The sequence below is a fragment of the Heteronotia binoei genome, chromosome 5, assembly GCF_032191835.1.
Source record: "Heteronotia binoei isolate CCM8104 ecotype False Entrance Well chromosome 5, APGP_CSIRO_Hbin_v1, whole genome shotgun sequence".
In the NCBI taxonomy this organism is placed as follows: Eukaryota; Metazoa; Chordata; class Lepidosauria; order Squamata; family Gekkonidae; genus Heteronotia; species Heteronotia binoei.
In genome coordinates, this window is record NC_083227.1 from 103,749,827 (window position 1) to 103,761,989 (window position 12,163).

Sequence of the window (12,163 nt, forward strand, 5' to 3'; positions counted from 1 at the left end):
TTTCCCTGTTTGTAGTCAAACCAATAGCAGATGCCGATGGGGCGTGTTTGGAGAAACTTTTGGTGGATGCAAGTCCATCTATCTCTAGACAGATAGCTAAATTCTGCCATTACCTGGTGAAGTTCCATACTAAGAAACAAGAAATGGTAGGTTTTGTATGATCTGTTTGAATTTTAGGTTATAAACGATTTTATATATTTGGATTTAAAGGATTTTATATTAATTTGAACTGATTCTGGATTTTAAAATTGGTTAAATTATATTTTAGTTATCCCCGACCTGTATAGGTGCGGAAAAGTTTTCAGTATTTTATTGTATTTTATGTATTTTAGGAGGGGTTTTACATGATGTGTTATAATTTTTATATTGGTCTATGACGGTAATAAAAAATTCATTCATTCATTCATTCATTCATTCATTCATTCATTCATTCATTCATTCATTCATTCATCCCCCGCGGGGGGGGGGGGGAGAGAGAGAGACCTTTGGCCTAGCTAGAGAAGAAGGGAAGGGCACGTTCCTACGACAGACTGTGAAACTTTTCCAGCCGGATCTGAGTCACAGGGAAGGAACCAGCGACCTGTTGTCAAAAGCTTGAAGTGCACCAGGCGAAAAGGTTTCGGAGTCGGGCGGGTTGGGGTGCGGGGCGCGGACTCCAGGAAGAGGGCGTGGCCAGCAGGTGAGGGGCGGGGCTCTCCTCCAGCCAGGTAAGTAGGACCGGAGAGCCGGGCTTGTCTGTAGCGGGCTGGGTGCGACTCAGCTTTGGATGCTTGAATCAGACGAGATGAGCAGGCGGAAAAGGTAAACTCTTCTCTGTGTTGCTTGATCGGCTTCTTTTTTGATTTTGGGAAGTCGAGTTTCTCCTCATATCTGTTTTGTGAGCCGAATCCCCGCCCTGCCTCCTCCCGAGCTTTAGAATGAGTCCTTTGTTTGCGGAGTGAGGACCTCCCCAAAACCGCGGCTTCCTCTGGGGTTTGAGATTTAGATCCGCCGGCTCCTTCCTCCAGGGAGTATCCGAAGCTTCTGAAGCAGATCCCAAGAGTGCAAAGGGAGCTTGCTATCACTTTGGAAGCTCTTAGCATCTCTTTGACCTGCCATGCAATTGAGCCTCCCAAATATTGCATTCTCTCTCTCTCTCTCCCCCGCCCCCCTGCGAGTACCTTCTCTTCCCAGTTTACACTTGTAGGCTGGTAGGACATTTTGGGTAAGGTTTAGGAACGCCTCATGCTTTCTTCCGAACTGGGGAGGGGGGTTACCTGCAAGGAGTGGCACAGGGGAAGTGGCTTGCTAGGACTCTGAACTGGGAAAGCAGTAGGGCTCTAGACAAGAGAGGGCAGCCTGTTGAACTGGGATTTGCACCTGCAGACTCAAAGATGCTTTGCTGCCCTTCCTGTGAACACCAACTAGCCCAGCCTGGGGCATTTGTCTTCTCTGTGTGATTGGTAGTTAGAAGAAGCTCTCCATTCCATGGAGAAAAATTCAGTCAGTTTAGTGTAGTGGTGAAGTGCGTGGGTGGACTCCTGTCTGGGAGAACTGGGTTTGATTCCCCACTCCTCCACTTGCACTTGCTGGAATGGCCTTGGGTTAGCCATAGCTCTCTCAGCCCCACCCACCTCACAGGGTGTTTGTTGTGGGGGGTAGAAGGTAAAAGAGATTGTGACTGCTCTGCGACTCTGAGCTTCAGAGTATAGGGCAGGATATAAATCCAATATCATCTTCTTCTTCTGAACTGTTGTGCTTCCCCACATCCTAAGGGTGGAAGTTTATGTGTCAGTCTGGATGAAAGACATATCCTAAGGTGCCGATAGTATACACAGTGTCTAATCAACTAGGTGACTCTAAAGCAACAGATCCTGGAAATGTATATGTCTCCTTGGAGATCTGTTAAAAGTGCCTCACAATATAGTAAAATCTTAATATAAGAGGCAAGCCAGGATCTCTGTGGAACAATCCTCTCAGGCTAGAAGCAGTTCAATGCTAATTCTGACTGCCTGTGAGGATAAGTGCAAGTCTGAAAGAAATGCCTTGCCAGTTCTCAATAATGTCCTTGAGTCCATTCTTAACTCTATTGACTCTCTTCTGAGTGTCTCCTGACCTGTTCATTACATGCTGTCCTTAAAGAGTGCTTTCTTAAAATACTGATTGCATCTGTGTAAATGACTATGCAATGAGGAAATGTTCATGCAAAAACTTGCACAAAAGTGGAATGTTGCTTTTACTTCCTTGCATAACCTGCAGGAATACAACAGAAGTGCCAATCAAGTTTTTATTTGTGGTTATTGAGGGCCGGTATTGTCTGCTTATGATTTTTCTTGTAAGATAAGAGGCAATGGAAGCTGTCTCCAGGACAGTCCCCCTCACCAGCCAAGTATTGCAACTTTTGCCACCAGTACTTATTGGGCCCTGAGTGGACCAGCTCACCTGTCTGGCACACAATGAAATCAACCTTTTCACTTGCCAGGGATGTGCCAAAGGTGATTGGCACTGGCATGGAAATGGCCATCTTTTCACAACTGGAAGCCAGCTAGGACTACTGGTAAAGGTCAAATATCCTGTGTAAGAATGCACAAAGGCAGGAGAGAACAATCATTTTGGCGGGAGTGATGGGGGGAATGCAACATCGACCTGAGAAGATATTGGTGTGCCAGCAAACAATAGGGAGGTGGGAGTATTTGGTCAGATGCACTAGGAGCAAGCCCAGCCCCAGTGCCACAGGCAGCACCTTCATGAAGTTATCAGGTTGATAGTTGCATGAATCTGTGAAGGAATGACAGGCATAAGCCATGACCAGAGGGTTGCCAGCTCTGGCTTGAGAAATTCCTGGAGATTTGGGGGCAGGGTTTAAGAAGAGGGAGAAGATCAGTGCAGATATCATATAGCCATATGTCATAAAGCTGCTATTTCTGCCCGGTGAGAACTCCAGACCTCCATCTTGAGGTTGGTATCTCTGTGTGCCCATCACATTCTCTTAGACCCAGTAAAACGGCCAGTTTATCAAGGATTCACCTTGGCCATTTAGACTAGTGGTCCCCAACCTTTTCCCACCAATTTTGTGGAAGACAACTTTCCACGGACCGGGGAGCTGGGGGAGATGGTTTCAGTATTTGGTGTGGTGGTTAAGTGTACAGACTCTTATCTGGGAAAACCGCGTTTGATTCCCCACTCCTCCACTTGCAGCCGCTGGAATGGCCTTGGGTCAGCCATAGCTCTCGCAGAGCTGTCCTTGAAAGGGCAGCTTCTGGGGAGAGCTTTCTCAGCCCCAGCCACCTCACAGGGTGTCTGTTGTGAGGGAGGAAGGTAAAAGAGATTGTGAGCCACTCTGAGATTCAGAGTGGAGGGCAGGATATAAATCTAATGTCTTATTATTATTACTACATTGTAATATATAATGAAATAATTATACAACTCACAGCTCGGTTGCTAACAGGCCACGACCCGGGGGTTGGAGACCCCTGACTTAGAGGAGTGGCCCTGTATAGAGAGCAAAACTCTTTGGCAGGCCACTGTTTATAGCATTCCTGCCAGGGGGTGCTGTCTCTGTGCTTTGTTGCAATGGTTATTATACATTGGTTATCACCATCTTCAAGTACTTGAAGGGCTGCCATACAGAGGATGGGTGCTGAATTATTTTCTGTTGCCCCAGAACCAACAGGTTGATATTAAATCAAGAGTTGTCAGCTAAATGTTAGGAGGAACTTCCTGGCAGTTAGAGTGGTTCCTCAGTGGAACAGGCTTCTTTTGGAGGTGGTGGGCTCTCCTTCCTTGGAGGTTTGTAAACAGAGGCTAGATGGCCATTTGACAGCAATGCTGATTTTATGAGCTTAGGCAGACCATGAGAGGGAGGGCATCAGTGCTTTGTTCTCATGGCTCCTCCTTACATGCCCAAGGAATGCTGTTTGCCACTTTCTGGTCAGGCAGCAATTTTTCTCCAGGCCAGTTTGCCAGAAATCCTGGAGAGTTTTTTGTTTTTATTTTGCCATCTTCTGGGCTTGGAGCAGAAGTCACACTGGGTGTGTGTGTGTAGGGGGATGTACTTGTGAATTTCCTGCATTGTGCAGGGGGTTGAAGTAGATGACTCTGGAAGTCCCTTTCAGATTCTGTGAATCCAGATAGGCCAACGTCCTGCTTGATTCCAACATGGCCAGTCTTTGTAGGAAATAAATTTGAATTCTCCCTATTAATACAAATAATCAAATTTTCTTCAACCAGCCAATGCCGTCAGTTTAGAAACCGAGGTTTCAATTGCAATACATGACCAAATTACAGCTGTGAGGAGAGGTTGTTACAGATACACCGTACATTCTAACCTGAGCTGTTATCAGCAAAAATTTCTCCCCAATTTTGACCATGGAAATCTTCCTTGGGATCAAGTCAAGGAAAGTAATTGTTATCTATTCTGTGGCAAGTGAAGCAAATGGTGGCATCATTTGCTTTCTTCCAGTTCTAAAAGGGAAATATTGCCAAAGAACTTATGCTGATACATGCAGAGCAGGTTACAGAAATGTACTGTAGTCTGCTCTTCAGACTCAGCCCTGGAATGGGAGATGTGATGAGTGCCTCTGAGCATGTGCAAAATGCCATTCCTCACACCTCCATGGATGGAATTGGGAAGGGTTTTCAGTCCCAAAGAAATACATTCTAAGCAAGCTTGAGCTCATTTAAAATCCTGTGCTTTAGAAAGTAAGCACTGTTAAGGATGACTATTTTGGTCAAACTGAAAGCAGATACTTGACTTTCTGCCAGACTCTTATGCATCACACTATGGGAGGTTGGCCAGGAGCTAAGTTTTGAGACATTTGGAAGTGATGCAGAACAGCAGAAGGTGGAAGGAGTTCAGGACCTGCAAGAATTTTTGGTTTTTGAAATATTCATGGCATACAGATATGAATAAAGTGAGTTATTCATTTACTTCAGTTTCTAAACTGGTCTATCTCTTGAGTAACATATATGATTTAGTATTATAGAATAAAGCTTTGAATCTTCAAAAGCTGAAGTTAGAAGTTTCTCAAGGTACCTAACAATGGGAAGCTGAAAAAGCTGAAGTGCCACCACTGCAAAAGCTTTATTGGTTGATGTCCTCTGTCTCATCTGGACAAGCAGAAACAGAGAGCAGGGCTTGGGAAGAGGTGTAACTGGTGGGCTGGACAGTACAGTAGGAGGTGTTATGATTATTTTTCCTAGTCTACTCATGAGCAGTTGGTAGAACCTGAATGTCAATTTGAATTTTATTATGCAAAGTCCCCAAAGTGGATTTGTGTATTCATACTTTGCTCAGTATTTTTAGTTGATTTAATGTGTGGACATTTCAGTCATGAGAATGGATATCACTTTGATGGTATAGGGTTTTATCTTTGTCTTGCTGGTAAAGGATGGAGAGTTTGTTCCTGCAAATGGTTTGCTTGTGAAAATAAAACTTGCTCTTAGGTGAGCTGGTTTCTCTAGCCAGGTTGAGAGAGCTCCCCTAGATCTAATTCTAGGCTATTCCAACTCTAGGCTATTTCAACTCAGTTATTTCCTTTTAACAACTGCTTTGTCAGAATGATTCCTGAACTTGAGTAAAAGGAAGCCAACACTGATATTATCAATACTCTTGAAATGTGGTTGCCCAAACCACATATACCACTGTTGCTTTCCATGTATGTCTCATTAACTTTGAATCCAGTTTTGAATCTCTTGCTGTATTGAATGGTTCAGAACTCCTGGAGTCATTATGAGCCTTACATGAGTTCACAGCATATGCCTGAGAAGGTCATGTGAACAGGTTTATCTTCAGATCTCTCTCCCTAAATCTGGGGATTTGTTATGAGTACTCAGTTGGTGAATTTGTTCATACTACCAAGCTGAAGGAGGGGACTATGTGTACAGAACTTCCTTCCAAATTGGCTGTAGCTTGGTTCAGAAATGCCCCAGCTTTGCAAATACAAAAATTACTGCTTTCCAGAAAAGAATTTACAACCCCGCCCATTCTTCCCACATGTACTTACATTTGTCGTTTTATGAAATATTCGCAGCCACAAAGGGGGAAAAATAACCAACTCCCTGTCCATTTATAGAACTTTCCTGCAGGTTGCTGGGTCCCAGTCCAGGCAGGGAATCCCCTGGCCTGCGGAGCTCCAATCCACTGCTCTGAAGCTGGCTAACGGGGAAACCCCACCCCCCAACAGGGACATCATCTTGCAGTGTCCCTGGTGCAGTCACTCAGAAGTGACATCATTGCACTGAGGACACTGCACAATGGTGCTCTGTTTTTTGGGCAAACTCTGTGGTTTTGTAGCTAGAAAACCATAGAGTTTTGCCCAAAACCTAGAATATTGTGCACAACATTGGCAATGTGATGATATCACTTCCAGGAGGAGGAGGAAGAGATTGGATTTATACCCTGCCCTTCACAGTTAGAGTCGCTTACACTCTCCTTCCCCTCCCCACAACAGACACCCTGTGAGGTAGGTGGGGCTGAGAGAGCTCTCAGAGAACTGCTCTTGAAAGGAACAGCTCTGAGAGAACTATGGCTGACCCAAGGTCACACCAACAGCTGCATGTGGAAGAGTGGGGATTCAAACCCAGTTCTCCCAGATTTGAGTCTGTGCTCCTAACCACTACACCAAACTGGTCTCCAAAGAGTTGGAGCAACCACTAGAATTGGCAGGTCCCCCCCCCCTTCAGGTCACTGGCAGGGATAGGGGTATGGTTGCCACCTCCAAGTTGGGAAACTCCTGGAGATTTGGAGGTGGGACCTGAGGAGGAAAGAGACCTCAGTGGGGTACAATGCCATAGAATCAACTATCCAAAGTATCCGTTTTCTCCAGGGAAACTGATCCCTGAGCTGTTATTCCAGGGGATTCCCACATCCTACCTGGAGGCTGCTTCCCTAATAGTCACTAAGAATGTTCCAGAATGGGTCACCACTGACCAAACCAGAGAACACAAAGGAAAAGTGGGTAAGGACACTAAGTTGGCAACCCTGCACATACAACATCTGGCTCAAACAGAAATGTAATGTTATATGGGCATCTGCTGAAATATATCCTTGAGCCATATTAACTTAACCATTGGGAGTGGGTGCTGTGGCTCCGTGGGAGAACATGCCAAAGAACTCAGGTTCAGTATCCAGAACATCCCATTAAAATGGTCAGAGAGGTGGTGATGTGAAAGACATCTTCCTGAGGATCCTGGGGAACCACAGTCAGTTAGAATAGACATCACTGACCCTGATAGTCCAAAGGTTTGGCTCTGTAGCTTTGTTTGCATGTTACCGTGAATGCACATACATCCCTCATCTGTTTGTAAGACAGAAAGAGTCCATGTGCGTTCACTTTACAAACAAAACCAGGGACCACTTCCTGGGCAAATGTGGTTTAAATCACATGTATAGGCACTGAATGTAACAGGAGAATTAAATAATGCACATATAAAGAAAAATCAAGTGTACACCAGCCAGTCGCTACCCCTGACCAGTTGTTCAAGGCATTGGGAGTGTTGCTGTGTGGTACTGAGAATTGGCCAGTTTTAATTATTCCAGAATGCTATTACATCCCAGTGAAGAAGCCACTGATTAGCCTTGAGCTTTTAAATGTGATTTTAAGATTTAGTGGCAGCTGCACCCCAGAACAAAAAATGAAACGGAGCCTGACAGTACTCCTGGCTTGGCTATGTAGGTGGATCTGCAAAAAGTGAATTATTACAGATTGAAACCAATTTGGCCTGAAATCTTAATTGCATCCGCTTCAGGTCCCTCACCTTCTTTGTGGGTTTTTTTTAAGTAGTTTTGAATAGATATTCCACTGCATTTTGTGGTTTGTTTACTTCCATGTATGTTGGAAGTGCTTTGCAGCGCAATTAGAGATGTCAAAACAGTTCTGAGAAGGAGGCTCATTAGCAGGGTCTCCTGTGGATGGCTGCCTTTGCAACCAACCAATTCTCCACCGTGAAAGCAACTACTGTTGCATATAAGAAATATATCCTATTATTTTCATTCCTCAGTGATACACTAGAATGTGAGAGTCCGACTCCTTTTTTTTTTTTTAATGAAACTTTGAATTGGATGCAAAGATTGCTCTTCGTAAGCATGTCCATGTGTGTGGGATGCTTTGTTTTAACCTGCTCAGGATGAAAACTCATTGCTAATTAGAGAGCTGGATGTAAGCCAGACCAGACCATCCTTCACATGTCCATACTATTCTCATATAAAGCAGAAGTGTGGGTGTTGTGGGGGGTTACTTCTGCTATTTAAGAAGCAAATGAGCAAGGAGCATTAAACCCCTGGGTTACATCTTCATTTACCTCAGCAGTGAGCCTGGAACAGAGAGAATTTTACAGGCAAAACATCCTTAGTGACAATTTTGCAGATGGGCAGAGTATAAATGCTTTATTTATTTATTTTAAATGACTAAAGCCAAGGACCAAAGGTGGCAATGCAGGCCACAGGTGGACAGGCCCTCCTCTACGCATTTTTTTTTGTCAAGTAGGTCACTGGAAGGCACAGCTCTGGCAATTTTGCGGACAGGCATAGTATAAACGGGGGGCTGGAGGGGCACTCAGCATGTACTTTTGGCAGAGCTGCCTGGGGTGGAAGAGAAAGAGACCAGGGAAGGAAATGCCCAACCACTAGCAGGAATGAAGGCTCTGCCCTCCCATATCCATTGCATATCTTATGAGTTATTTATTTATTTTAGTATATTTCTATTCTGCCCATTCCCCGTAGGGCTCAAGGCGGAGTACAACATATGATAAAACAATAAAATGCAATAAAAACATTTTATAAACAGACAACTCAACAGCATTCAGAAAACTTTACCATATTATCACATATTGCCCAGCCTGGCCATCTCACATCATGATATCTCATAGAGATGGCAGATATTAGTCCACAGCCTCAACTAAAAGTCTGGCGGAACAGCTCTGTTTTACAGGCCCTACGGAAGGCTAATAAGCCAGGTAGGGCCTGGATCTCTGTAGGGAGCTGATTCCACCAGGTCGGGGCCAGGATGAAAAAGCCCTGGCCTTAGTTGAGGCAAGGCAGGCGTCTCTTGGGCCAGGGATGGCCAGCAGATGTTGGGAGGCTGAACGTCATGACCTCCTGGGCATATATGGAAGGGAACGGTCCCACAGGTATGTTGGTCCCAGACTGTGTAAGGCTTTAAAACTAAAACCTTGAAGCGGATCCAGTACTCAAAGCGCCGGTTGAATGCCCACCCATAAAGGTGGTGCAGTCAGCATCCTCTGCAGCTTCCGGATCAGTCTCAAGGGTAAGCCAGCTTATAGCGAGTTACAGTAGTCTACTCTGGAAGTGACCATTGCATGGATCATTGTAGCCAGGTCCTGGGGGAATAGATATGGTGCTAGCTGCCTGATCTGCCGAAGACAACAAAAGGCAGACCTGGCAACCATCGTGATCTGGGCCTCCATGAAAAGGGAGGCATCCATAGTCACTCCCAAGCTCTTCATCTGTTGGGCTGGCACCAATGTGGCACCATCCAAAGCTGGGAGCTGGATGCCCATACCCACCTCACCCCGACTCAGGTACAGGACCTCCATCTTAGCTGGATTCAGCTTCAGCCGGCTCTGTTGTAACCACCCAGCAACACTTCCAATGCCTCGGACAACTGGTCAGGGGCGGTGACTGACTGGCCACTCATCAACAGATAGAGCTGGGTGTCATCAGCATACTGGTGGCAACCCAGCCCAAAACCTCAGGCAATCTTAGCAAGGGGGCGCATATAGATGTTAAATAATATTGGCGGGAGAATGGCTCCCTGCGGCACTCCACATATAAGTGGATGCTGCAAGGAAGTCTGCTTGCCAAGCACCACCCTTTGTCCCCCGTCCCCAGAGAAAGGAGGAAAACCATTGTAAGGCCACCGCCCGAACTCCAGCAATGGCGAGGCAGTGGGTCATAAGGTCATAATCTACTGTGTCAAATGCTGCTGACAGATCAAGAAGTATCAGCAGCACTGACCCGCCTTGATCCACGTGCCATCTTAGGTCATCTGTGAGAGCGACTGGAACAGCCTCTGTCCCATGGTTTGGGCGAAAGTCAGAATGGAATGGGTCCAAGGCTGATGTCTCATCCAGGAAAACCTGTAACTGCTCCGCCACTGCTTTCTACTTTACCCAGAAATGGTAAATTTGAAACTGGGTGGTAGTTGGCCAAGACCCCAGGGTCTAATGGTGGTTTTTTAAAAAGTGGACACTACCTCCTTCAGTTTCTCTGGGAAGGTCCCTGTTTAAAGGGACAAGTTGACAATATCACCCAGAGAGTCCCTAATACCATCCCAGCAGACTTTCACCAGCCAGGATGGAAGGGATCCAGGGGGCAAATGGTAGGCTTCATTGCAGCCAGAATCCTGTCCACATCCTCCGGCAAGAGCCCGCTGAAGCAGTCCAATATAGGACCAGAAGATAGCCAAGGGACTTCCAGCTCGCATACTGTATCAATCGTGGAGGGTAGGTCTGTCAGTGTATTGAGTCCTCCTTCCACAGCATGACAGAAGCAAGAAGAAGCAGGTGGATCTACATTGACAGTATCTGACAGGTCAGGTCAGATCAACTTTGTGAGTGAGCCGGTTCTGGCTGGACTGTAACCAGGGGAAAGCACCTGCTGAAGTCAGCAACTGTATGGACTGCCTTGATTGGCTGTGCTGTATATAAAAGTACTACTGTGCCAGACAGTATTTCTCTCAGTCGAGAGTTGGTTCCTGGCGTAGCACTTTGTCACTCAGTTTAATGTTATTCACTGCACTAGTTGTATTGTATATAGTCTGTAAATACACTACTTTTATACTAGGTGCTGGTGTGTGGCTCAACTTCTTCCCGGAGTATACTCTTGAACAGTTCTCTGTATTGCACTATGCACATGCACCACCAATAAGGTCCTGGTAGAGAGTCAGGATTATGAAAGAAAATATATATTTATTTCTGAAATGTCATAAATAGACCATGTTTATAGATTCCAGCATGTGAGGCCCTGGTAAAGTGTCCTTCTTCTTCCCCTCACCACCACACCCAGTCCTGGGCACTGTTCTCCTGCAACACATCCACTGCAACAGCAGTCATGGAAAGTACAATGGCAACATGAAGCATGTGGCTGTTCATTACACCTCCAAGACTGCCCAAGGAGTGATGGAGTATACAATACAATATCTGTATCAGTCTTATCCTTAAATTATGAGGTCTTGTTCCTTACAGTTTGATCAACAGGCTGCATGCCTGGTACGTGATAGCACTGTGTAAAGGAGGTAGGATCTGGACCCCGCACTTGCACCCCCATTTTGCTCTTACAAGTGGAGCTGGCTCAATGTCTAGCTAAGTGAGTGCATAATCTGTGTCCCACCTGGAGGAAAGTAGTTCACCACCCCATCCCCCAGTTGTGAAGCTGGGAAAACTGAGTTCCATTATGTGGTTTCAGGTATGCAATTCTAGGGTTAGTCAGATCTGAAATTCCATGGATTCTTAAGAGAAGAGACTCACAGTGAAGGTAAGGCAAAGGGGTCTAAAACTGACTCTGCTTGAAGGCTTTTCTATTTTGTTACCTTGCCGTTTAGGGCACTGCTGTCAAGCTGGGACTTGCAATTTTGGGTCACGCCCCAAGCAGCAGCATCACTGCTGTTTTTATTGTTCTGTTTTTCAATAGAACAGAGAAAGAGGGAGGGAGGAAAGCACAAAGACCAGGCGTAACCATATATATAGAAGGGGAGAGCTCCTTTTCCCTGTCAGTCAGAATTGTGTGGAAGACCAAAGGGTACCTTTTCTAACCCTTGTCTGACAGGTACATTTGCAAGAACTGCCTCATACACAGTAGTTCAACAGTTTGGAGAAACTGGCTTCCATTACTGATTTTTATTTAGATACTTTTATACTCTGTTTTTCCCCCAAAAGCTGTTTACAAAGCTGCCTCACTCTGCCATCCCAAGCAATCTTCCTTAAGACTGGATCAGAGTCTCATCCTGAAGCCCAGACTTCTACATTGTTTCCCCAATTTCTTCTAAGCAACTACAGCACAAAAAAGGTATAGACGTCAAGCTGACAGGTTGGTAGTTACCTGAATCCTCCCTTTTTCCCCTTTCTTGAAGATGGGGACAACATTCACCCACCTCCAATCTTCTGGCATCTCACCTGTTCTCCAAGAATTCTCAAAAATAATGGCCAGAGGCTCAGAAATTACATC

At 45.5% G+C, this 12,163-nt stretch overlaps 1 protein-coding gene across 2 annotated transcripts in view; it reads left to right on the plus strand.

The window, feature by feature from the left end:
* The first annotated feature begins 715 nt into the window (after positions 1-715).
* The window catches only part of LOC132572654 (hyaluronidase-4-like), a 44,910-nt gene continuing 33,462 nt past the window's right edge, over positions 716-12,163 (plus strand). The window contains exon 1 of one of the 2 annotated variants that reach the window (XM_060239965.1): positions 716-801. In XM_060239965.1, the coding sequence (XP_060095948.1) occupies positions 767-801 (35 nt within the window). In that variant the 5' untranslated portion in view covers positions 716-766. The remainder of the gene's footprint in view (positions 802-12,163) is intronic. The other variant, XM_060239968.1, reaches the window with a different exon arrangement.